The 27,540-nt window shown below is 39.8% G+C and overlaps 1 protein-coding gene and 1 non-coding gene across 3 annotated transcripts in view; both read left to right on the forward strand.

Moving 5' to 3' along the window:
- The first annotated feature begins 1,605 nt into the window (after window positions 1-1,605).
- Window positions 1,606-27,540, forward strand: part of WDR43 (WD repeat domain 43) — a 48,545-nt gene continuing 22,610 nt past the window's right edge. The window contains exons 1-7 of one of the 2 annotated variants that reach the window (XM_035000829.1): window positions 1,606-1,859; window positions 9,343-9,480; window positions 13,492-13,613; window positions 18,954-19,074; window positions 19,851-19,990; window positions 25,866-25,968; window positions 26,493-26,557. In XM_035000829.1, the coding sequence (XP_034856720.1) occupies window positions 1,635-1,859; window positions 9,343-9,480; window positions 13,492-13,613; window positions 18,954-19,074; window positions 19,851-19,990; window positions 25,866-25,968; window positions 26,493-26,557 (914 nt within the window). In that variant the 5' untranslated portion in view covers window positions 1,606-1,634. The remainder of the gene's footprint in view (window positions 1,860-9,342; window positions 9,481-13,491; window positions 13,614-18,953; window positions 19,075-19,850; window positions 19,991-25,865; window positions 25,969-26,492; window positions 26,558-27,540) is intronic. The other variant, XM_035000830.1, reaches the window with a different exon arrangement.
- On the forward strand, window positions 19,450-19,534 carry LOC118008338. The gene has a single exon (XR_004678655.1). It is a non-coding gene; the product is annotated as a small nucleolar RNA SNORD53/SNORD92 (small nucleolar RNA).

The following is a 27,540-nucleotide window of genomic DNA, read 5'->3' on the forward strand; positions in this document are numbered from 1 at the left end:
GACTCGATCCCGGGACTCCAGGATCATGACCTGAGCCGAAGGCAGTCGCTTAACCAACTGAGCCACCCAGGCGCCCAAGATTTTATTTTTAAATAATCTCCATACCCAGCGTGGGAATTGAACTCATAACCCTGGGATCAAGAGTTGCATGCTCTATCTTCTGAGCCAGTCAGGTGCCCCTGAAATGCTTTTCTAGAGTCACCTATGACCTTGATCTTGCCAAATCCTGGTTCATGCCCAGTCTTCATCTTCCAGCATTTGACATGGCTTTGATCAAGTCTTGCTTCCTAAATCCTTATAAAGATTTGGTTTCAAGGACATCTCAGTCTCCTGGGCTTTCATCCTACCCATTCTTAATCTTCTTTGCTGGATCTTCCTCCTCCTCCTGACCTCTAAAGATTGCACAGTTTGGGGCTAAGTTTTCTTTTTCTATCCATACTTGCACCCAACATGATCTGACTAGTCCCGCAGTTTCAAATAGCATCTGTATGCTAGTGCATCCAAACTTATATCTCTGTGATCTTCTCCTGTAGCCAACTCCCAGTGAACAACTCTATTTGGAAGTACAGTAGGCATATCATACTTAACTGTCCAAAACAGAATTCTTGATTTCCACTCCAACCAAACCCATTTACCCAATCTAGTTGATGGAATTACCATTCACTAGTTTGCTCAGACCCTGGAGGTCCTTCACTTGTTTTTTTCTCACCCTTTGCAATCATTTAGCAAGCCCTGTTGACTCTAACTTCAGATTCTATCTGAAATCTGGGCACTTCTCCCCACCTTTACTGTTTTCATCTGAGTCTGACCCAGCACTGTCCTATATTGTGTCGGTTTTCCTTCTTGCCCCTTTACCACCATCTCCATGGAGTCCAGGAGGCCTTTAAAAAATGTAGATGGTTGTCATTACAAATAATTTAAAACGCAAATGTTACCGTGGCACCCCCTGGCTGTAAAAGCTTCAGTCTCCCCATATCCTCGAGGGTGGTGTTTTTTGTCTTTCCTGCTGGGCAATAAACTGTGGGCTGAATAATATTAATCTGGCATTTCTTGAATCACAATGCATAGATTTGGTGAAATACTATGCCGTCATTACGAATTGTCTATTTGATGTAGTAACATGGGATTAATCCTGACGAAATAGGGGAGCGGATAGCAGATCCCACCGTTACTTTCACACTATGACTGAATAAATTGTTATGTGTATACGTGATTATAGCCTGCAAGTGGATAAGAAAAAATGAAAACAGTTACCACAGTCATGGAGTTATAAGTGATTATGTCTTTTAAACATTCAGTTCAATCATGTTATTAAAAACAAAAACAAAAACAAAAAACAAACCCAAACCCTTTTCTTCCTTTCTTTTTTTTTTTTTTTTAAAGGAACGGGCCTCCTCTCCAGTAGGCAGTCACATCCCTCCACACGTCCCCTCCCCCAACCAGTACAAATTAGCATTGGGCCCTCCGGGCCACCGTCCACAGGCTGGGCCCGCCCAACGCTTGCTAGAGACGCGACGAGCCACTCCCTCGGCTCTCTGCTCTCCCTCCGCCCCACTCCCTCCCTCCAGGCCCCGCCCCACGCCGGTGCGCATGCGCACAGGCGAACACGTGGCTGCCGCGGAGCCAGGGCAGCAATGGCGGCGGGTGGTGGTGGTGTTGCGGACCCCCTGTCCCCGGCAGGGGTTCCTTGCGCCTTCTCTCCGCTGAACCAGGCATACTTTGCTTTGGCGTCTGCCGACGGTCAGTTGCGAGTGTGGGAGACAGCCAACAATAGGCTGCACCAAGAGTACGTGCCTTCCGCGCACCTCAGCGGTACCTGCACCTGCCTGGCCTGGGCGCCAGCGCGGCTGCAGGCCAAGGTAAAGCAGGCGGGACGGTGGGGGGCGGGCGTCCGCCCAGGCTCGGCCTCAGCGCACCCGCAGTCCGACGGCGCGTGGCCGGGCATCTCGCGCGGCCCTCCGAGGCCCGGGGTGAGGAGGCACGGAGTGCGGCGGCGGCGCGGACTCGGTCCACTTCGCCAGTCCCGCGTGCGGCCTGCCCGCAGAGTAGCGAAAGAGGGCGCGGCCCGATCGGACGGGCCGTAGGCTGGAGCGTTACCGACTGGCTCCATGCGGTCTGCGCCCCGCGCCCGGCTGTCGCCGGGGCCGCCATGTTCGCGTAGGCCCCCAGTTCCCCGGGGTGGCTTCCTTCTGCCAAGCCTCGCGCAGCAACATGTGCTCTTCAACGTCCTGGATTTTGACAGAGCCCCTTCTTGGGGCTATAGTACTCTTTTCCGATTTCTCTAGCTCATCGGCTTTGCCTTAGGAGATTGGAATGAGTAAGTCAATTTCCTTGCTTCCGGACAACCCCCCCCCCCCCGAACCCTTGGGTGCAGCAGGCTCACCACGTGTTCTCTTCCACGTCCAGTGTGTGGTACTCTCACTCTTCAAACTCTTGACTTTCCCAGGCTCGTCTCCATTCTCAGTCATTTGAAACTTCATGCCTTTTTTTTTTTTTTTTTTAACGTCTGCTCAGTTCCCGTTTATACACCCTCTTTTAACCAAGTTTGAAGTCTGCATTAGGTTGTGGAGGTAAAGTGAAGTAGCCGGTTTAATGTAATGAATGTGAATCCAGGTGAAGATTTTCTTAGAGGGGACATTGCCGAGTTAGGGAAGGCTTTTCTGTTAGGGCCTCATCTCAGGTAAGATGTCATTCACTGTTGAGTCTTTCCACCACGTCTGCCCCAACTCACGTGCACGTGGGTACTGCAGGTATACGGTAGTCGAATCGAATCAGTCTAATGTGATTTGGAAGCATCAGGTATCGTGAGTGTTTAGATGACACTGTGTGTAAAACTTCAGAAGCTAGTATTTAAGACAGAGTTTTAACTCCATCATGACTACCGTGGGGGGACTCTCTGCTAAATTTTTAAGTTGAAAGTAGGGGTACATCTAACTATGCTTTGGGGGAGTATGTTCAGGTATTTTTCAGATCTTAAAATAGAGTCTCTTAGTTTCTAGATGAAGTGACTTTAGTTGATAAATAAAAGAAACCTTTATCCGGGCTCTTAAGTCAAGGCGAACTTGGACTTTAAAAAAAATCATAGTTGTCATTGTTAAAGTTACAGCAGTCTGCATATTTTCCCTTTTTAAAGTTGTTCGCTGTTTCTATTTAACAGTTGTGTAAAGAGATGATAATAGTGATGCTGAGGGAAAACGTGGAGCAATGATTAGATGCATGGATCCAAGCTCTGCTGCTTACATTTGAATCTAGGTTTGGCTTCATAGTGGTGATTGTGCTTCTCGTTCCTCGTTTGTAAAACAGGGGTAATAGTACCCACCTCAGAGTGGTTGTGAAGGTGAACATGTTTAGGAATGCAGAAACATTTAGATTAGTGTATGTAAATGCTGCAAGTATTGTTATTAATATCTTGGATTTGTATGGTTAGTCCTGGAAGGTAGATAAAGACTAACTTTTTGCCTTGTTTGTGAAAAAGAAACTAAGACTCTGGAAAACTAGGCAGCTTGCATAAAAACCAAAAACAGAACCAGGACTAGAACTCACGTATTTAGAGCTTTGTTGTCCATTATCTACAACAAATAATAGTCAATAATAGGTTAGCAAAAATTTGTTGCCCCCTCCCCCTTTGCTTTTCTGTTGACTTAAGTCACATAATCTGCCTCAAGAATAAAACTTTGGCCTAATCTTAAATTTCCTGTTGAAAATCATAGTTTTGGATTATGTATACCAGTCTGAAATAGTAGAAAAATATCTAGATTTGGTTTCATATCCAGGACTCAACTCAAATTGCTTTTGTCACATTGAGCAAGTCACTAATTTGGAGGGCCTCATTGAAAAATGAGAGTTTGGCTACTTAAAAAAGTTTGTATAGGTTTCAGTATCCTTTCATCTGTGTGTTTTCATTTTAGCCACACAGCTCTATGAAGTGTCCTGAAATAAAATTTTTAAAAACTGAGAATCAGAACTAAGGAAGTTCCAAGTGACTTCACCAAAGCTTTAGTAACCAATAAAGAGACTGTGACCATTAGAATCAAGGTCCTCTGACTCCTGGTCCGCTCTTCTTATACTGTAACCCTAGATCTTGAGTCACAGAATTGAGAGCTGGGAGGAATGTAAGGAGGACATTCGGTCCTCATACTGGCGATGTGTCCACCTAGAGCATCAATTTTACTTGAAGATTAGAGGGAGAAGTGGTTCTCTTAAATGTGCACATATATTACGGGATAAAATTATAAAGTCATGTTATTTTTTTAAAGCTAGAAAATGAAGAGTGATATGTAGTAGCTGCTTCAGTCTCTGCTCCCAGGTCCCTGGGTTAGTTAGGATCCTTGCCACTGAAGTTTTAAGATGCTCTGATTTTATTAAACCTTTTTATTTTACATCTTTGAGGATTAGAGCATGAGTCTTAGAAAGGGTATTATTCTGAAGCGTGTGTTCCCAACACCTTAAGATTTTTGTTACTCAAACATGAAGTAGAGCTTATGCTACCCACCTTTCAGGGTCCTCAGAGAATTAAATGAGGCAGTGTGTATGACTGGTGTAGTAAGTGCTCAGTAAATATTAGTTGTTATTATTGAGTGATTCAGTGAGCATTCTCTGTGGGCTCATTTTATCATTTACTGCTACATTCCTCAGTGTAAATCATTTTGTAAGAGTATCCTGTATCTGGTTCAGTAATTGGCAATTTGCCACCCAAGGACAAAGTTTGGTGATATTACTCCTGTGAGTGGAGAAAAATGAGTTGGTGCTGGGTTACTTGGGTAATAAGCGTTAAAATAGTAGTTCCTAAATGTTTAGAAAAATCATATTGCTGTTTGTTGTTCTTGGTCAAGAATGATTATAATACTTCACATTTATGCCACAGTAGTTTTTGGAAGGTTTTTGTATATATATAGCGAGCATTTCATTTGGTTAATGGAACCTGGGGCAAGAGGACCTGTAATGGTAAGAAAAGTGCAAGGAGACACATTGATGGACTATAGGTGGATGCTGTTTTTAAAGCTTGTCAGGTTTGTGTGTGTAAACTGAGGCTGAGCTGTTAAATGATATGCCAAAGCCGCAAAGTAAGTACCTGAGCCCCACCTTGTAACTAACCCTGCTGTTTCATTGCCCCCTAAAATCTCTCCAACTTTTCTATTTTTCCTTCCCTAGCTGGTGTACAGCCCTGAAGAAACAGACCTTGTCTACCATCAGCTACCACAGTTCATGTATTTATGCTGCTTTGCTGTTACTGCAGTTAAACTGACCTCACACAGCTTAGTTCTTGTTAAACGAAGCACATGGTGCTTCAGCCATGAGACAGGGCAAGCAGAGTAGCATTAAGAATGTTTCTAGGAAGGGGCGACCCTGTTGGGACCCCTCTCATTCTTGAGAGCTTTTTCTGTATCTTCACTTAATAAACTGCTATCACTTTACTCAAAAAAAAAAAAAAAAATGTTTCTAGGAAGAATCTGAGTTGAGTTCCCCATTCCCGTCCCTTGGAGATGTGGTACAGTCTGGCTGTGTTCCTGAATGTATGATTCTGTATCTTAGGATCTCTCCAGTATTTAAACTTCAAAACAAGGAAAAGTTTGCAGATTAGATTCTGTTGGCAGGAATAGAAGTTCCTGGTTATTAAAATTTGATTGTTTTTGATATAAATATGTAAATGACATGTAAAATGCACACATTTTGTTCATTGTTATCCGTGAAACTTAAACGTTTGCCAAAGAGGTGACAGTAAGGTAGGCGAAGAGAAGGCATATGAGACTAATTGCAGAATGAAACTTGAAACTTTGGCATAATTTTCGGTGTCTAGAGGTCAGGATTTTTCAAAAGTAGGTTTTGATCCATTAGTGGATTATGAAACCGCTTTAGTGGTTGTGATAGAGTTAAAAAAATGAGTGTATTTTGCATGGGAAAGGATAAGTTTTTTGTGGAGCTTGTTTCAATTATATATACATATATTTTTATGAGTGTGTGTACTAGCTCTCCATGTAAACTTTCTTTACTCTGGGATCTCAGTCTAAAAAGTCATTGCTTAATTGATCAAATTCAGACTTCTCATCACTTGGATGCCCTTTTTTTCCTCTCTCTTTTCACTACATCTGCCCTGTGTCTTGCTTTTGTAAATCATGCACTTAGCCCCTTGAGACTGTCAGTCAGCCTTCTGATTGCCTTCTGGATCAAATGCTGATAAACTTTTTCAGACTGGTGCTACTCTTTATTGCTTAGCTTAGTCAGACTTTCATACTGAAAAAGACTCTTTAAGAAATCACATTTTTTTGTGTCTTCACTCCTGGTGCCTCTAGAAACCCCCAATTTTTCAGTCACAGATATAAACTCAAGTTTTAGCCTACCCTTTTCATTACTTTATGTACTTATGTGTATAGAGAGTATGCACTTGATCTTATGCTAGGTACTTCAGAGGAAGTAAAACTGAGTATGACTGAGACACATCAAGGAAGAAGTGGATAATTCAGATATACCGTGTCTGTAATGCAGAGTGGCAGTATGATGTGTGCCTTAAGGGAAAGAAGAGGGGGCGCCTGGGTGGCTCAGTCGGTTGAGCGTCTGCCTTCAGCTCAGGTCATGATCCCAGGGTCCTGGGATAGAGCCCTGCACTGGGCTCCCTGCTAAGGGGGGGTCTTCTTCCCCCGGGCCCAAACCCCCCCCCCCCCCCCCCGCCATGCGCTCTCTCTCAAATAAATAAATAAAGTCTTTAAATAAAAAGAGAAGAGGTTTTTGTTGGGAGATGAGAGTTGGGGTGGACCCTGAAGCATGGATAGATTTTTAACCAAAAGAAAACTGAGGTGAGCAGGAAAAGACCCCTCCAGTTGAGGGAAAAGCAGAAGCAAAATGGGAAAGTGTTAGTGATTAGGGAGTGTAATATAAAGATGGAATTGGAAATAAGGTTGGAAAAGGGTGGTCTGGAGGCAAACTGCAGATGCTTTTGAATGCCAGAGAGTTGCTTGTATTGATTTAGTCTTCTCTGGGGAGTCATTGAAGTTTTTGATCACAGGAGCAACAGGTTCAGAAAGAAAATGCTGACAAAGGTCTGTCAAAATCTATAATCATCAGCACTAAATTCTTGGTTTCAGAACTATTTGGTGACGGGGTAATATTTAAAATAGATTTTAACTAAAATGCACATTGCTTATATAAACTTATCTGGTTGACCTGTTCAGACATGCTCATCCTAACTGGGAAGTGATTTTTAAAAAAGGTCGTCCAGCTCTGAGAAAATATGCATGAGTCAGTAGTTCTTTGAGATGCATTAATTGTGTTATTATTTAGGCTTAGACCACTGATCCTCAAAATTGGGCATAAGTTCTGTGGATGCTCCTCCACTTGCCTCTGCTTGCTTCTCCCGAAATACACAGATTTTGTTGATAGGGAAATTAGGGTTTGAATATGTTAAGGATTAATATCTAAAATTTCTTGGTGCTTTTTATTTTTTAATTTTTTTTAATTTTGTTAAATTTCTACACCCAGTGTGGGGCTTGGACTCATAACCCAAGATCAAGAGTTGCATGCTTTCCCAACTCAGCCAGCCAAGCACCCCTTTTTGTGCTTTTTAATGCAAAATCATATCTGCAGAAAAACATACACATATTTGGACCAGCCTATGTTTCACACATTAGAAACCTCAGTGTGAGATGATTTTAGCTTGATTTGGGAAAACCAAGAGTTGGAGAAATAATTTCTAGGATCTTTGAGAGAAGAGTTTTCTGATGAGGTGTAGTAGGGGGTTGGTATACTTTCCCCAACTGCTCTTGCCTGAAATAGGTGTTTGTGTTCATAACCCTGTGCTGAAACCACATCTGCCTTGTGGGATCATTTAGAGGTGGCTTTAGATATTCACTGAACTGAAGGTGGGACCTAGGACATTGCTTGTGCTAAGGTTTCAGTGTTTCAAGCAAATTAAATGTTACTGATAAGACCATCATATTTTTTTATACTTTGGCTTTTAATTGTAACTTCTCTTTGGGGTTTTTTAATGTAGATATATTTCTTAGGACTTAAAAAATGTGTATTTTTTTCTCTATATAAAAAGTTACTATTTTTTGTTAAATCTTTTTAGTTTTTGTTGAACTAAGTGTGTCACGTGAATAAAATTCTTCAAGTGTAACATCTCCATAGATTAACTAAACGAAAAAAAAAGGAAAATGCTTTATAAATCTACTCCTTGATACTCTTTTTTAAATAGGTTTTATTTTTTTTTTTTAAGATTTTATTTATTTGTCAGAGAGAGACAGCACAAGCAGGGGGAGCAGCCAGCAGAGGGAGAAGCAGGCTCCCCACTGAGCAGGGAGCCCAGCCAGTGGGGGGCTTAATCCCAGGACCCTGGGATCATGAACGGAGCCGAAGGCAGACACTTAACCGACTGAGCCACCCAGGCGCCCCTACTCCTTGATATTCTTTATACACTTGTAACATAATTTTCATTGGTGGTTTTCGGGTTGGGCACATTTTTATGTATCTTGGCCTGCTGCTTTGTGCTGTAGAGCAAAGGTCTTGCACTATTGGGAAGCTGTTCTTTTTCCTGTGGTAGGAAAACATCATATGGATGGAAAAAAAAAACATCATATGGAAGAGAAGTTCTAAAATTATACATTTTCAGCATTGTAAACTTTGATGAAGTACCCTGAAGTCGTCATCATTGATTGTCTTTGGACTAACAGCTGTTAGTTCTGTTTTTGAAGTAAATCAAAGCAGTCTTGTGGCATTTGACACTGGGTTGGAACTTGTGCCTCTTGTCATGAGGATCACCAAGACTGCATGGAACTTTCAGACTAACCCTTAATTCTCACACACTAGAGCAGCTTCTAGTATGCTTTACTAGTTACAACTGTGTTTTGACTGAGACTGAAATAAATGTGTGTTTATAAAAACATTTGAGTCCCCTTTCCTGAGAATGAAGCTAGAGCACAAGGGAAGATGAAGAGGGAAAAAGGGAAAGTGTTGGTTGCTTGGCTGTGGATCTGTAGTCTCTGCTTGGGAGTGGTGGCTTCACTTGGACCTGTCATGAGTGGTTCATTTCTGAGAAGTGGAAGCAGCAGTGAGGCTGCTTGGACCTTTTAAGAGAATGCTGGGAGCATGTCCTATTTGTCGCCTTCCTTCCAGAGAGGTAGGGGACAGGGACAAAGAATTACAAGCTCTTCTTTCCATTGGAGTGATTTTTTTTTTCCCCAAATAGAAAGAAAGCATTTGAGAGTGAGTCATCTGCCCTCCCTCCCCCAGTCTTTAAGTGTCTTTTGGTAGCGGTCACATTTCATTTGTGGGTTAGTGGGCATTTGCATTTATGCATTAATGATGTCTTGTGTTTGAAATACAAAATGAACCTTTTCTTTTTCCCCCCAGGAAAGTCCCCAGAGGAAAAAAAGGAAATCAGAAGCTATAGGAACGAGTAACCAGATTGACTTGTTGGCTCTTGGTACAGCAGTTGGTAGTATTTTATTATACAGTACAGTAAAAGGAGAATTACACAGTAAATTGATAGTAAGTACAGATAAGTGTGTGTGTGTGTATGGATGTATATTGTATATAAAAGAAATGGGAAACTGATTATTAGAGATTTATTAAAAACAAAACCGAATAATGCTATAGGATCTGTATTATAGGGGCATTTTTCTGCCCCCACATTTAAAATTGTGAACAGTAATATTGTTAATAGCTATACTAGGTAATGTAATCTTTGTTGTAGGTTAGAATATGAAGAACTGTTGACTAGATTTAAAATAAAAGGTAGAAAGAGTTCTAGGTACCTCAAATTGTGACTGCAGGAAAGAGCTCACCACCTTTAGGGCTAGGGAACAAAGGAGGCAGTTGGGATAACTGCTGAAACTCAAACCTTTGAGGAGCTGGTGTTGCTCTCTTTGCTGCTGTCTCTGGTGGAAGCGTGGCCCCATGGGCTTGCGGTCCAGACCTCTGAGGACAGAGCTTTACTGACTGCTGGTGTCCTTGAAGGGAGGGGAGGAGCCTAGTTCCTCAGGTGTTGGAACAATTGCATATTGGGTTCAGCTGCTACCAAAAGGAGCACAGTAGGAGCCAGGCTAGAACAAATTCCTCTTCCAGCCTTGTCTCTCTCTAGCAGCCCTTATTGGTGGAGCCTACTGGCCATCTGGCTGGCAAAGCAGGGATGTGGTCTGTGGAGTCCCAGCCCTGGCATCACAGAGCAAAGTGAGAGTTTGGCACTACAGAGCAGTGATTTAACTTAGCATAGTTTGTTTCAGACACTGTCTGTTACATTGTGTGTTTGGTGTTCACTGAACGTCTGTCTTTATATAGGAATGCTTTCTGTAAATATGAATCAAACAGTGTTTTCTATTTTAAGTAACATTCTCCATAGATAATTTGGAACTACATAATGTTGAAAAGGGAAAAAAATTATTCTTACATCTATCACTAAGAGATGTTTAATAAGATTGTGTATTTCTTTATTACATGTTTAAGAAATACAGTTGAGTTCTGTCCATCTATTTTGTATCCTGATATTTTCCATTACATTACAACATGAGCAGTTTTCATGGTTGTCAGGAACTAGTTACAAACATTTTCAATGACTCCCTAAAATCCCACTAAATTGGATAGTCCCATGGTGATTTAACTATTACTGACCATTAAGGTGCTTTCTAATTTTTTGTTGTTACCCATTTTGTTTGCTGTTTACATGGATTCCCAAAATTACTGACTTGTAATTAATGAGTGAAAGGGTTTTAATGTTAAGGCTTTTTATGCATGGTATACGAATAGTTTCTGGAAGAGTTTTCTTGATTTTCTGTATCAGCAATGGAAAGAGTACCTGTATTCCAATAGCATTATTTCCACCATTGGATATGCCCATTAAAACAGCAAAAACATTAACAAAAGCTCAGCTGATTTGATAGATGAAAAATTCTGATTTCAAATCTGCCTTTCAAAGTATGTTTCAAAGTATTTTTATACAACTGTAAAACAAGTTAAAGCATTTAGATGTATAGATAGTAAGAAGGGAATTTCTCTTACTTTCTCCTCTCCAAGTCGAGTATTGTCCTCATGTAGGCTTTTACCCTACTGTGGTTGGGAGCCCATCCTTTGATTTGATCAGTCTTTCGTGGTGAGCAAGTACCTACAATCCAAGCAGTGTGATAGCTGCTTTATTCAGCTACTGTGGCAGTGGACATAATGCTAATGAAACCTAGAACTCCTTTTTAGATAATTTTGGTACTTCATGGGATTATACATTAATCTTTAACAGGGAATGAATGTATTAAAAAAATAACTAAGAGGGTCAGAGTAAGGAGTGTTGGGATGATTGGTGAAGTAGAAAGGGATCAGGCTTTGGAACTATTCTGTCCTGAGGTTGAGTCCTTTTAGTTATGTGGTCATGGGTAAGTGGTTGAACTTCTCATTTCTTAAATGGGTATTCTGTAACCTACCTTGCATGCTTTTTTGGGATTTAGATGTAATAGTATATTATAAGTGCCTAGTGCAGTGCCTGACATGTAATTGGTATTGTGCAAATGTTTGTTGAGTAAGTGAATGAGTGAATGGACAGTTGGTAGATTGTTTTTTAAATGGGTATAATAGCTCCTAGCAATGTATGATAGTGCCATTTTTTTCTGTAACCTTCCCAATGTGGGTATTATAATGCTAATAAGCAAAATGCTAGATGGACAGACTGAAAATGTTACTTTGTTTTGCTTTAATCTCTTGGATTACTAACTTTGAAAATTTTATTTTCTTACTGAATTTTTTCTATGGAATTTATGTTAATATCCTTTATTCAGTTCTTGTGTATGTGTCAATGATATAGGACTTAGTTCTTTGAATGGATAGCTCATACTAGTGAAAGGAAGTAGCTGAACTTAATATTTAGAAGTATTTTTCTTGGGATGCCTCGGGGGCTCAGTTGGTTAAGCGTCTTCCTTCGGCTCAGGTCATGATCCCAGTGTCCTGGGATCGAGTCCTGCATTGGGCTCCTTGCTCATTGGGAAGCCTGCTTCTCACTTTGCCACTCCCCCTGCTTGTGCGCTCTCTCTCTCTCTGACAAATAAAATCTTAAAAAAAAAGTGAGCAATCTATATAATAGAGTAGTGATTTTGAGTTTTATCCTTAGTTTACATATATACATGATGGTGATTCATGTATTCATTTAATTGTAATGTGAATTCAAGTAGAAAGAGTGAAAATCACAATTGCTCACAGTGTAAATTATTTTAGGACCTTATTCTGCTGAATGAGTTTGTCCTGGAATGTATGTGTGGTGGGTGGGAAAGTTGAACTTGTCCTTTCCCAGTTGATGTCTCCATTCCTGTTTGCTGCTGAGTGAGCGAGCATCTTGCTATGTTGAATATGTTTAGAGTATTGTTCATATGGTATCTTCCATAACACAAGGAAATACTTAGTGTTTACCTGAAGGAATAGTGGTTTCTTTCTTTTTTTTTTTCTTTTTAAGATTTTATTTATTTATTTGACAGAGAGCACAAGCAGGCAAAGCAGCAGGCAGAGGGAGAGGGAGAAGCAGGCTCTCTGCTGAGCAGGGAGCCAGACGCGGGGCTTGATCCCAGGACCCTGGGATCATGACCTGAGCCGAAGGCAGACGCTTAACGACTGAGCCACCCAGGCACCCCGAAACAGTGGTTTCTTTATTGAGAGATAGTTTTGGTAGTTTGTTTTTTAAAGGTTTTATTTATTTATTTGAGAGAGAGAGAGAGAGTGTATGCACGGGGGGGAGGGGAGGCAGAGGGCGAAGCAGACTCCCTGCTCAGCAGGGAGCCTGATTCAGGGCTCCATCCCAGGACCCTGAGATCATGGCCTGAGCCGAAGGCAGATGCTTAACCGACTGAGCCACCCAGGTGCCCCAGTTTTGGTAGTTTTTTTTAAAAGTGACTGTGATTTTCAAAGATAGTTTTGACTAGACATGATTTTTATCTTAATACTTTAAACTCCAAGATTTGACTTTATTAGTTCACTCAAGTGTCATAAGCTTTTGCCACTGTACATGAAGTATTCTGTCTTAGTGCTGGCATTCCTTATTTATTTATTTATTTATTTATTTATTTATTTATTTGACAGAGAGAGACACAGTGAGAGAGGGAACACAAGCAGGGGGAGTGGGAGAGGGAGAAGCAGGCTTCCCGTGGAGCAGGGAGCCCGATGCAGGGCTCCATCCCAGGACCCTGGGACCATGACCTGAGCGGAAGGCAGACGCTTAATGACTGAGCCACCCAGGCGCCCCAGTGCTGGCATTCCTGTCAAAAACAAGTGGCATTTAGAACTAGCATTCTTTGACTTACGATGTGGAAGTATATTTTTTCAACAGAGAAGGGAAAGTTAACATTTGATGAATTTATAGATGATTTATCTCATTTTTGATGTTGGAAATAGATAGCTATAGGTTAGGGTGTTTTAAGTTGGGTTAAAGCCTATCTTTTTTGTTAACTGTTAGTAATGATTCTAGGATGCATAATTGTTATATCAGGCGCGGTTTTTTTTCTTTTAATCTTTTTTTTTTTTTTAAATCTGTAGAGTGGTGGACATGACAACAAGGTTAATTGCATACAGTGGCATCAAGACAATGGCTGTTTGTATAGTTGTTCAGATGATAAACATATTGTGGAATGGAATACACAGACATGCAAAGTAAAGTGGTGAGTAATGTTGATGGTTCCATAGTACTGGAGGGGTAACTTCTTATTGTTGGAAACGCATTAGAGTTGGACAAATCAAGACTGTGTTCTTGGCTGTAGGTCAAATTTGATACTGGACACAGGAATATAGGTACTAAACTAGACTTTTCAAGGAATTTTTAATCAAATCAGGCATGCAAGATTTTAATACATAAACATTAAATAATGATACAAGAGTAAAATAATTGCGCAAGAGATACCATAAGATAGCCTGCAATTACTGGTCAAATGAGCTGGATAGTGTTGGCAAGGCCTGGTGGAAGAGAGATTTCAGTTGGGCCTTCTAGGAGAGGTTAGATTTGGACAGAAGAGGGTGGGGGAAGGGAGATGGGCAGATGACAAGACCAAAGGCTAGGAGAAAGGGCAGTGAAAGATTTAGAGGATTTAATATACTAGGGAATAATGGCTGATAGAGGATATGGGCCAGAGTATCTTAAGAGTCTGGCCTTAACTGTCATAGGTAAAAATCTCAGACAACTCTACTAGTTCAAGTGTCTAATCCTATGATAAGCTTTGTAGTAGATGTTCAGTAAATGTTGAATTGATTCAACTTAGGCAGATGAGGACCCTAGGAAGGATGATGATGCTCATGGTCTTACAGCTAATGAGTGGCAGGGAAGTTCTTACACTGTTGTGAATTCTGGTACAGTGTTTTTTTTTATTTTGTTTTGTTTTTTTAAGATTTATTTATTTGAGAGAGAATGAGAGAGAGCGAGCATGAGAGGGAGGAGGGTCAGAGGGAGAAGCAGACTCCCTGCTGACCAGGGAGCCCGATGCGGGACTCGATCCTGGGACTCCAGGATCATGACCTGAGCTGAAGGCAGTCGCTTAATCAAATGAGCCATCCAGGCGCCCTCTGGGACAGTGTTTTTCTACTGTATTAAAACTATTTTCTTGGGCGCCTGAGTGGCTCAGTTGGTTAAGCGACTGCCTTCAGCTCAGGTCATGATCCTGGAGTCCCAGGATCGAGTCCCGCATCGGGCTCCCTGGTCAGCAGGGAGTCTGCTTCTCCCTCTGACCCTCCTCCCTCTCATGCTCTCTGTCTCTCATTCTCTCTGTCTCAAATAAATAAATAAAATCTTTAAAAAAAAAAAAACAAAACTATTTTCTTGGAGTTTTAGATTCTATGTCGTAAACAGGAGAACACCACTAAAGGTAATGTCTTGGGAATAAAGTCACCAAGATAATGCTTTAGGAAAAGGTCATCTGCCAGCATTGTGTAGAGTAAATGGAAAGGAGCTGGTTCAAAGGCAGAGAAGCCATTAAAAAACAAAACAAAACCGAACAAGGCAGAGAAGCTAGATTCCAGGTGGTTGTAGTAGATCAAGTGTGGGATGGTAAGAGTGGGAAGTGAGAATGGAAAAGATACCAACTAAGAACATTTGGGTAGCATGGAAGGGGGTATTAAGTAACAGCAATAAGTTAAATGTAACTCTTCAGTTTTCAGCTTTGTGAACTTACTGGTGAGTAGAGGTGACGTACAGTTCGTAGGAATTATGGTCAGAAGAGGGAAATGGTTTTGCGTTTTCAGACAAGTTGAATTTGAAATAATACATGAAAGGCAAGACTCAGCAGATGAGGTGGTGATAGAGGCTTAGAATTTGAAGGAGGGTTTGGGGCACCAAGTATAGATGAATAGGTCATCTGGCTAGAGGTTCGGTAGGTGTCTTCATTTACATGTGGCAGTAGTTTTCTCCACTGATGACTGTCAGAAACACCTGTGGAGATTCTTCCCCACTAGGTCTGGGGTGGGGACCATGCCAGTCTATTTTTAAAATGCTGTCTGGATGAGAGTTCATAATGTCAAGTACTTCACGTAGGGGCTACTAATGTTCAAGGCTCTGTTCACATTCTACACAGTGTTGGATTTTTTTTTTTTAACAATGTGAGGTAGGCTCTACAGTTGAGAAATAGGTTGGATCCGAGCCTGAGCTCATCCACACTATAGTCCCATAGGATATTGTTTCCAGCTTCATTCTTGGCATCCTTATGCTGCTGTTAAGATACTTTGGCCCATATCCTCTATCAGCCATTATTCCCTAGTATGTTAAATCCTCTAAATCTTTCACTGCCCTTTCTCCTAGCCTTTGGTCTTGTCATCTGCCCATCTCCCTTCCCCCACCCTCTTCTGTCCAAATCTAACCTTTCCTAGAAGGCCCAACTGAAATCTCTTCTCTTCCACCAGGCCTTGCCAACACTATCCAACTCATTTGACCAGTAATTGCATGGTATCTTATGGTATCTCTTGTGCAATTATTTTACTCTTGTATCATTGTTTAAAGTTTATGTATTAAAATCTTGCATGCCTGATTTGATTAAAAATTCCTTGAAAAGTCTAGTATCTACATTCCTCTCCATTTTAGGTGCTATATGTTGACTTCCTACTATGGAAGATGAGGATTTAGCTCTCGGCCTCTAGCCTCTCCCCTCTCCATTCTCCCAATATTGGTGCATCACAGTTTTTGATGAAGGACTATTCATTGTTTGCATTAAATATTATTACAGATGAGCCTTGTGCTCTACCAGGTTTTTTATTATTTCTTGGCATAAAACTGATTTTCTTGGGGTGTGTAATTGCCTTTTTGTTCATTTGCTTAGTTTTGTATATACCTATCATTAGCTCATTTTCACCCTCACGGTAGCATGTTATTTTGGGGCACATCAGTTAATCAGTTGTATTTATTTCTTGAAGGCTTCCCTCCAGTTTCATCTATTTCTTGGAGGATTTCTCCGCTTTCTTCCAGGATCTGCTGAACAGCAATGATCCTGGGATTTTCTTTCATTATCATTTTGAAAATTCTCTTGTCAGATGGAGCCTCTATGTCTTGGGTCCCATTTTTCTCTTTGTTGGGTTACTCTCTTCTTTTTTGTGAAACACACCAGTCGGTAGCTTCCTAAGAAAAGTATGAGGATGGTAAATTTAGTGAGATTTTGCTTGTCTACTAGCACCTTTATTGTATCCTCACAGTTGATTGATAGTTTGAAGATAATTTTAGGTTGGAAATAATTCTCCCTCAGGATTTTGAAGCATTGGTTTATTGGTTTATTTATTTGTTTCTGTTTCATTGGTTCTTAGCTTTCAGTACTAATTAACCTTATGTTCTAAAATATCCAGTGCATTTTTTATTTAGTCAGTGAATTACATTGGTGCACAGGGGACTGTTTAGCCCGGGAGTTCTGTGTTCTTCATTTTTCTTTTAGTGTGTATTTGACAATTTCATCCCTCTGTTGTCTTTGACCTTTCTCTAAGGACAACCTATTATTACTTAGATGTTGTATCCCTTAAATTTATTCTCTTATTTTCCCTTTTGTCCTTTTCTTTTGTTACTGGGGAGATTGTCTCAGTTTCATCTTCCACATCGTCTAGTGAATTTTTAAATTTCTCTAACCATTTTTTTTAACTTCTGGGAGCTTTGTTTTTCTTCTCTTAATTTTCTTTTTGTTGCACCGTGTTTCTTTCATGGATATAATATTTTCTAACTCTCTGAAGATAATTAAAGGATTTAAAGTATTTTTCTTTTATTCCTTACATCATCTCCCTCTTGAGGATGTGTTTTGATTTTTGTTTGATTTTAGCCTCTTTTATGTTAAAGGCATTCTTCGAATGACTGAGGATCCTTGGGTGCCTGTCACTATTTGAAAATGAAACATTAAAAAGCTGATTGGAAGGCCGGTGTGGGTGGGTGGCTCAGTTGCTGGGTTTCATTTGTAGAGTGATGGGGAAGCCTTCAAATGTCAGTATCGATACTGTGTGGGTTATTACTTTGGCACCAGTCACATTTCCTAGAGAGGAATCTTTCAGTCTAGTGCTTTTCAAGCTCTGATGTGCATGTGAATTACTTGTGCAGACAGAGCTGTTTTAATAGGTCCAGGTGGGGTTTGGGAATCAAAGTCTAATCAGTCTCCAGCTGATGCCGGTGTAGGAGGTTACAGTGTGAGGTGCACAGCTTTTACTGGGGGGTGGGAGGGAGCTGTGGCAGTGGTGTTAGTTCTCTGCTGGCGTGTTAGTGCTGAGTGGCGAGGTGGACGCAGGGAGCTTGTCAGGTGGTGATCCTGTCTTTTTTATATATGTTAAGTGAATAGGTGTGGAATAAGGAATATAAAATGTCAAAGCTCTTGGGCAATTTGAAAAATTGTCAAAAGTATTAGGAGCTGAAAAGGGTAAAGGAAAAGGTCTCCTACATTATTGCTGCATCTCCTTGATTACTTGAATCAAGTAATCGTTTTCATGTTTATTGACAGTTTGAATTTCTTGTATGAATTGGCTGTTTATATCTTTTGTGTATTTTTATTTTGAGTTCTTTTTTTTTTTTGAACTTGAGCTAATTCTTGAATATAGAGTGTTTATGTATTCTGAATATTAATCCTTTTCTTACATATTTTTGGTATTTTCTAGTCTTTTGAATTTATTTTTTGTTTTTATTTATTTTTAAAGATTTTATTTATTTATTTGAGATAAGAGAGCTTGAAGGGGTGGAGGAGGAGGGGGAGAGGGAGAGAGAGAAGCATATTCCCCGTTGAGCAGGGAACCTGGTGCGGGGCTTGATCCTAGGACCCTGAGATCATGACCTGAGCCGAAGGCAGATGCTTAACTGAGCCACCCAGGTACCCTTAGCCTTTTGCCTTTAAGTTTGTGACTTATTTTGTGGTACAGAAGTTTTATTTATTTAAATCAGGTTATTTTGCTGTTATGATTTCTGGTTTGTAACTGCTTTGGAAGGCCTTTCGAAAGGGATAGAATGGACTTGTGGTGGTCCTGGTATCCAGTCTGGTAATTTCCTGGGCATTAACAAAATCTACTTCATAGATCACAAGATACACCACTACCCATTTTACATTCTTAAAACTCTTACTCTTCCATTTTCTGGAACCTCTTGAGAATCTGTTTTATTGGGCAGGCAGGCTTTACCTTAATATCCAAGATTAGTCACCTGACAGGCTTTTAAGGAATGTAATGTGGCATAGAACCTTAAGTGATATTTTTATTTATTTTTTTATTATTATTTTTTAAGATTTTATTTATTTATTTGGCAGAGAGAGACACAGCGAGAGGGGAACACAAGCAGGGGGAGGGGGAGAGGGAGAAGCAGGCTTCCCGCTGAGCAGAGAGCCCAATGTGGGGCTCAGTCCCAGAACCCTGGGATCATGACCTAAGCCGAAGGCAGACGCTTAACGACTGAGCCACCCAGGTGCCCCTTAAGTGATATTTTTAATGCCTGATTTGCTTTTTGCTATCTTTTTGCTCTGAGTAAAGTTTTCTCCCTATTCACTGAGGCATTTTTGTTTCTCTTCACAATACAGCAAATGGAAAGGCGACAATAGCAGTGTCAGCTCCCTGTGTATCAGCCCAGATGGAAAGATGTTGCTTTCAGCTGGTCGAACAATCAAACTGTGGGTTTTGGAGACCAAAGAAATCTACAGAGTGAGTGAATCAAATTAGTTGTAAGCCTAACAGTCATCTAGAGTAAGGATGGAGAAGGGCAGAAAGTCTCAGCTGTAGCATACTGTTGTAAGAATACAGATTTGTTATTTTCAGGCATATCAAATAGTGGAATCAGTAGACAAAAGTTAGCCTCCAAACCTGGTTTGTTGATACTAAATAGGTTAGATGTGTTCATTTCACATGCATTTGAAAAACGAATAGAACAAATAAGTAGAATTTGAATTAAAAATCTTTTCTGCTGTGGAATGATAGTAGTTTTGATTTCTAGCTTATATCCAGCATTTAGTACATTTACAGTATTTGACTATGGAGACGTAGTATTACGTTTTGAGTGTGCTCAGGGGTGTACTTTTGGTGCTGTGATGATGCCCTAAAATTGTGGTTTCGACTCACTGAGAGTAAAATGAGGACCTACAATTCCTTGGCTGTGTCTGAGCACCCAGACACCCCTTTAAACACCGATAGAATTAAGTGGATCTTTAATGCAAAAAATGGAAGAAAGAAAGATTGTGGGTAGGGCCCTGGGAGTTAGAAGGACGTCCTGATTTTTCAGTATTTTCAGATGGGAGTTTTAGTGAGAGGAATATATATAGCACAAATAGCCTCAGTTGCTTAGAATTAAATTTAGCTGTTACCTTTAGTCTGGAGTTCTGATTTCAGATGTGGCTCATATGTATTGCTTATGGTCCAGATGGACTCTTTAATTTTTGTTACTGCTCTGTTCCCTCTCCTAAATGAGGTTTAACTTTCTCTAGCACTTCACAGGCCATGCAACGCCAGTTTCGTCACTCATCTTCACTACTATCAGACCTCCTAATGAGAGCCAACCCTTTGATGGAATCACTGGTCTTTATTTCTTGTCTGGAGCAGTACATGACCGGTTACTCAATGTCTGGTATGTAGTCTTTTGGATCCGGAGGTAGCATTGCCTTGAAAGAATGTGTCACAACTTGTATAGTTAATATAGATGATGAATGTGAGACTTAACTATTGTATTTAGTATTAGATTTACCTTGACTTGTAATGAAGAATTGAGCCTGCCTAAAAAACAGATCTTTATGAGAAAAATTTAAGAGCATTATATAACAGAAACTCCTTTTTGCTTGTTTAGGGGTAGAGCAGTCTGAATATTTTTGTGATTGGGCAAATTATAAATAACCTTCTTAAAAAAATTGGGATAATCTCTGATTTTATTGAAATAGATAGGACTTCTGGGTTAGTGCAGTAATGTCTATTTACTGATCTTTTACTGAAGACATTTAATTCCTTGGCTTTGTATGAAAATTCCCAATTAGGCACCCCCACCCCCCTGTTTTTTTGTTTTGTTTTGTTTTTCTTCTGTTTTTTGCAATAGTTGCTGTTACTAATTTTCCTTGGAACTCCCTTTTTCTCCCCCCCAGGATTTTAAGTAGTTGACAACCAGTGTGGGGCTTGAACTTAACAACCCCAAAATCAAGAGTCACGTGCTCTGTTGACTGAGTCAGCCAGGCGCCCCTGGCTTGCTAGCTTGCTCACTTTATTTATTTATTTATCTATCTATCTATCTATTTATTTATTTATTTAAATTCAGTTAGCCAACTATAGTACGTCATTAGTTTTGATGTAATGTTCAGTGATTCATTAGTTGCATAATAACACCCAGGGCTCATCACATCACCCAGTTGGCCCCCCCGCCACAACGTTTGTTTCCCCGAGTCAAGAGTCTCTTATGTTTTCTCTCCCTCTCTGATTTCTTCCCAGTTTTCCTTCCCTTCCCCTATGTCCTCTGCACTATTCCTTATATTCCACATATGAGTGAAACCTAGCACTACATTTATTTATTTATTTATTTATTAATCATTTTTAAAGATTTTATTTATTTGATAAAGAGACAGAGAGGGAACACAAGCAGGGGGAGTGGGAGAGGGAGAAGCACGCTCCCCTCGGAGCAGGGAGCCCCGAGACACGGGGCTCTATCCCAGGACCCTGGGATCATGACCTGAGCCGAAGGCAGACACTTAACGACTGAGCCACCCAGGCGCCCCCGGCACTACTTTTAAAAGTAAAAATTAATTTGGTATTAAATGGCTGTTGGAAAGTTTTTAATTTTTAGAAAACAAGAGTTTTCTTAGATTTTATGAGATCTGATGGTGAAGCTTTTTTTTTTTTTTTTTAAACGTGCTTAATGGACAGAATAATGGAGATTTAAAAAATAAGTAGTGGGGCACCTGGGTGGCTCAGATGGTTAAGTGTCTGCCTTCGGCTCAGGTCATGATCCCGGGGTCCTGGGATCGAGTCCCACATCTGGCTCCTTGCTCAGCAGGAAGCCGGCTTCTCCCTTTCCCACTCCCCCTGCTTGTGTTCCCTCTCTTGCTGTCTCTCTCTCTGTCAAATAAATAAATAAAATCTTTAAAAATAATAATGATAAAATAAAAAACAAGTAGTTTCTCATCTTAGTAATCAATTAGTTGAGCTTGTTCTTGACCATATAAAGTTACTATGAATTTACACCAAATAATACTCATAGAAGTAGGCCTCATCAAATACGTAATCTTGACATAGTTGGGTGGAGACAGGTTCATGAGGCTTAATGTGGACCTCTGTTCACCTTCAGACTAGCAGCTGAGCCATAGTTCCTAATTATGCCTCTGCTAATCACATCGTGTTGGTTTTCTGTCCTGTGTTTGGTTTTTGAGGTGTGCCTATTGGGCTAATTCCTTTTCGTTCTATGTATTAGTAAAGCTAGAAAGTTAAAATATACCACCAGAGCCTCCTGATATTACTCAGATGTTTCAGTCTTTTCTGTTTTTCTTTTAAATTTTTTCATTAATTAGAGTGCATGTGTGTATGTGCACAAGTTGGGGGGGGTGCACAGGGAGAGGGAGAAGCAAACTCCCCGGTGAGCAGCATTGTGGGGCTCGATCCCTGGACCTTGAGATCATGACCTGAGCCGAAGGCAGGCACTTAATGGACTGAGCCACCCAGGCACCCACAGGTGTTTCGGTCTTAAAAATGCTTCAACTCTTTGGCTCCCTAGACCTAGGGGTCTCCAACTACAAAATTTTTTCTATAAAATAAAAGTTGATTTCTGTTGTCTTAACATCCCTCAAATAGTGTGTGTATGCCTGAGGGCTTCCTAGTTACAGAGGAGTAAACTTGAAAAATTACAAAACCGTATTAAAAGGCTGCCCCAGAGGGCCATTTATGGAAAACTTTGTGTTTTGGTAGGTAGAACAAGCCTAAGGTTGCCTAATAATTACCTTTGAAAGACATACGTCTTTTAGGAAATAACATTTAAGGTTTCTTGCTGCTGAATGAAAAAATTAAACAAAAAAAGACTTTGATATTACTGTAAGGACAGTACTATCTCCTACTGAGGAAATAAGATAACAGTTTCTTCTGTATAAAGTAGTCTGTGGGCAGTGATTTTGAACATGTATAAAAGGTTTCGAGTTAGAATTAGTGTTTTATGAAGAATTTATAAATGGAAATACTTAGAATTGATCAGATAAACTCTTAATTTTCTTCTAGACACAAAAATATTGAAAGATTGTTTCCTGGTGAATGCATAAAGTCTCACTAGTTGATAAAAAACTGATTTTGAATTGAGTTTGCAAATCATTTTTGTTACTGCTACTCAGTCATTTTTTAGTTATTTTGCCTTAAATTTTTAAAATGCCTTTATTGAGGTATAATTGGTGTATAGTTGCATGTTTTCTTCCTCTTTTTTAACAGTATTATCCTAATTTTTTCCCAGCTTTATTGAGATATAATTGACATATAACATTGTGTAAGTTTCAGGTGTACAGTGTGATGATTTGATACACGTGTATATTGCAAAGTGATTACCAGGGTTAGTTACTATCTCCATCACCTCACTAATTACCATTTCTTTTTTGTGGCAAGAATGTTTTAAGATCTATTTTCTTAGTAACTTTGAAGTATATAATACAGTATTGTTAACTATAACCACCATGTTGTACATTAAATCTCCAGACCTTATTCATCTTATAGTTGAAAGTTTGTACCGTTTCACCAACATCCTTTCTCCATTTCTCCTGCTCTCCAGGACCTGGGGACCACCATTCTCCTATTTCTATATATTATGAATAAATTGCACATATTCAAAGTATACAATTTGATAAAGTTTTAACATATGTATACATCCATGAAATCAGTTACCACAATTGACAGTGACCATGTGCATTGCTCCTAAGAGTTTCTTCATATCCCTTTATAATCTGCATCCCCACTCCAGTCACCAGACTTGTTGACATGTTTGGGACATTACAAATAAAGCTATTATGGACATTTGGGTATAATCTTTCTACGGACATATGATTCATTTCTCTTGGGTAAATAAATACTTAGGAGTGTAGTGGGGGGATCATAATGATAGGTGTATATTTAACTTTTTAAGAAATTGCCGAATTTGGGCGCCTGGCTGGCTCAGTCAGAACATGTGACTCTTGATTTCAGGGTTGTGACTTCAAGTCCCACTTTGGGCTTAGAGCCTATGAAAAAAAGAGGAAAAAAAAGAAATTGTCAAGTTTTTTCAAAGTGGTTGTACCATTTTACATTCTAACTAGCTGTGTATAAAGAGTGTGAATTCATATTTTCACCAGTGCTTGATATATCATTTAATTTTAGCCATTTTAATAGGTATGTAGTGCTACCCCACTGTGGTTTTAATTTGCATTTCCCTAATCGCCACTGATGTTGAAAATCTTTTATGTGCCTGTTTGCTATCTGGATATGTTTCTTGATGAGTGTCTATTCAAATATTTTGGCCTATTTTTTATTCGGTTTGTTTTCTTACTGAGTTTTGAGAATTCTGTGTATATTCTGAATATAAACCCATTAATCAGGTATATGCTTTGCAAATATTTTCTCCTACTATGTGCCTTGTCTTTTTGAAGAGATGTTTTTAATTTTGATGAAGTCCAGATCATGTTTAGAGATCTTTGCTTAATCCAAGGTCACAAAGATTTTCTCCTGAAAGTTTTAGTTTTTTTTTTTTTAATTTATTTGACAGAGAGATAGCACAAGTAGGCAGAGCGGCAGGCAGAGGGAGAGGGAGAAGCAGGCTCTCTGCTGAGCAGGGAGCCCGATGCGGGGCTGAAAGTTGTAGTTTTAAGTCTTGCATTTGATTCTGTGGTCTGTTTGAGTTAATTTCTGTATATGGTGCAAAGATGCATGGTATTTTTTTTTTTTTAAGGTTTTATTTAAATTCCAGTTAGTTAATATAAAGTGTAATACTAGTTTCTGGTGTACAATATAATGACTCAGCACTTCCATATAGCACCTGGTACTCATCACAAGTGTACTCTTTTTCTTTTTTTCCTCAGAGAGAGCAGGGTGTGGTGGGGGCGGGAGGGGGGGCACGGGGCAGAGAGAGAATCTTAAGCAGGCTCCACCATGTCATTGCAAATGGCAAGATTTCATTCTTTTTTATGGCTGAGTAATACTCCATTGTGTGTGTGTGTGTGTGTGTGTGTGTATGTATGTGTGTGTCACATCTTTATCCATTCATCAATCGGTGGACACTTGGGCTGTTTCTGTAATTTGGCTACTGGAGATATTATTGTAGAAACATCAGGGTGCATGTATCCCTTTGAATTAGTATTTTTGTGTTCTTTGGGTAAATAGCTAGTAGTGCGATTGCTGGATCACTTTTTGAGGAACCTGCATGCTTTTTTCCAGGATGACCACACAAAAGTTTGCATTCCCAAAGAATGGATGGAGATGTATATTTTGGTATTGGGAATATCCACTGGTCCCAGTACCATTTGTTGAAAAGACTATTTCCAATGAACTGGTTTTACATATATACATGGGTATACACACACAGTCAGTTCTCGATATTTGCAGTTGTATAGTTGTATAAAGTCCTCATGAGCACTGAGTTGGTGATACTGAACTATTATTATTCCTCTGGGAAATACAGGGTTAGGTTTCTGTAAGCCTCGTTGGTCACGTCTTTGTCATCTAATCAATACATAACCTTGTTTTATGTGTTTCTGTTTAAAAATACTTTGTTTTATATACACACACACGTATATATAACTAGTTGTGTGTAACTATATACACACTCTGACAATAATTAATCAGCTGTATAATATAGTTGATTAATTCATGTCAGAACAGAGTTTACTTAGCACAAATATTTGTTTTCCATAAGGAATATCAGCTTTTTCCTCTTAGGTACACTAGACAGCACTTCAGCATTATACTTAGGGGACATTTTAAACAGTAAAATCAACAAAAAGCATAAAAGCAAAAAAAGTGGCACTACAAAGAATCTTTTTAGTATTCTAAATAATACTAATACTTATTAGTATATAGTATGAGAGCTGAAATAAGTCAGAACATATAGCCTTGTTTTTTTTTTTTAAGATTTTATTTATTTGAGAGAATGAGAGAGAGAGAGCACATGAGGGGGGGAGGGTCAGAGGGAGAAGCAGACCCCCTGCTGAGCAAGGAACCCGATATGGGACTCGATCCCGGGACTCCAGGATCATGACCTGAGCCGAAGGCAGTCGCTTAACCAACTGAGCCACCCAGGCGCCCCATATAGCCTTGTTTAACATTGTTGGCAACTCTTAAATTTCACTGCTATGAGCATAGCTGTTAAAGACCATAGAAGTTCCACAGATACTGAGATTAATCTGTAGTCCCCTTATTTAGCTTTCAGGATGCAAAAGCTATGGCGAATCTAATGCTGTGACTCCGCATAGGTGCTCATCTTTTTTTAAATTTCTTTTTATCTAATCATTGGTTTTGTTATCTAGGCAGGTCCGGTCAGAAAACAAAGAAAAGAATGCAGTGATGTCTTTTACAGTCACAGATGAACCTGTCTATATTGATTTGACTTTGTCAGAAAATAAGGAAGAGGTAAATGGCTTGATTTTTGAGAATTTGTTTTTGGATTTCACAAATTGTATTTTTAAAATGAGTGTTTTGATGATGTAATGATTTGGGAAGGAAGGGGACACGAGGGAGGGAGAACAAAATATAACAAAAATCTTAGGCTCTCCGGGATGAGCGTTCAGTCACTGTGATGCGCTTTCGAGGGGAGGGGTCAGCGTGCAGAGGCATTTGCAGCGATCCCAACCAACTGCTCTGCCGTGCGGGGCCTGCCAGGTCCCTTTTGTCAGTCTCTGCACTTGGTAGTAGTGACTTTGCTCCTCTAACTTGCAGGCTGCATTTTCCTTACTGTTCTCTTCTTCCCCTACACTTTTATTTCTAAGCTTCAACCACTCCAGTTGTCATTTTGATGACAGTAAGGATTTTTAAATGCAGGAGTTTTGCAACCTTGGTGTTCTCACTTTTTCTCTGGTTATTTCAAGGGCGGGAGGGGGGAGAATAGTTGGTTTGGTATTGACTCATTAGAGTAATCAGTTAAATTTTTCTCTTAGCCTGTCAAGTTAGCTGTTGTTTGCAGAGATGGTCAAGTTCATCTTTTTGAACACATATTAAATGGGTAAGAAATTTCTCATTTATTTTCTTTCCCTGATTTGTTACTCTTTTTTATTCCCACCTCAATATTCTTTGCATTATATTCCTTTCCAGTTAGATTATTTTGAAAGCATTATTCTTTATCCACATAACTACATACATTCCCAGTAAGAACTCAAGTTTTTGGAGTCATGGACCATTTTTTCATATTTGTGCTTAGTAAAGTAGTTTTACAATATATGCTTAGTAAATGTTGGCAGTTCTGATAATACATTTAAAAGAAAGGGGTTCAGTTGGAAAACTTTGCTTGTGAGCTTGGTAAAACCTTAATTTCTAATGGATCAGTGCAGCATGGCAATGCTAGTGTTTTGGTGAATAGAGGGGAGTATTGCTGTTGTGATGTGTAGTAGTCCTAGACCAAGGGTGACTAAATTATGATCTGTGGGTCAAATCAGTATGTGGTCCCCCAAAACTAAAATACTGTCTGCTCTTTATAGAAAAATTTGCCAATCTCTGCCATACTTATAAACATGGTCTAAGACTCAGTCATGTAAACTTTAAAATGGGTTCAACTTTTTGTCAGTTGGTATCCTTCCTTTTACAATCGTAGTGTAGCAACTTATTTAAATATAAAATAGTTATGAAAGCATAAAACATTATTTTAAAACATTTAGGAAGCATAGACAGTTGATTATAAAGCCTAATTCTCCCTCCATTGAGTTCTACTCCCTAGAGGTTACTGTTAACATTTTGTGTGTAACACTTGAGGCTTATTTACATAGTCATATGTGTATGTGGAATATGTAACTTGAGGGCCCAGAAGTAGTGGGCTGGAGTGAGGACTTGGTCCCCTCTCCTTGGTCAGTAGTAAGCCTTTGCTTTTATGCAGAAGACTGATGAGGTTTGACCTAAGTGTTAAGGCATTAAGCTTTAAGTCGTTCTGTCTGATGTGTTGACAATAGATTACAGAGGGGTCAGAGGCCAAAGCAGAGGCCAGAAGTCCTGGAT

This window comes from Mirounga leonina, unplaced genomic scaffold, assembly GCF_011800145.1.
Source record: "Mirounga leonina isolate KUSES-001 unplaced genomic scaffold, KU_Mleo_1.0 Mir_125, whole genome shotgun sequence".
NCBI lineage: Eukaryota > Metazoa > Chordata > Mammalia > Carnivora > Phocidae > Mirounga > Mirounga leonina.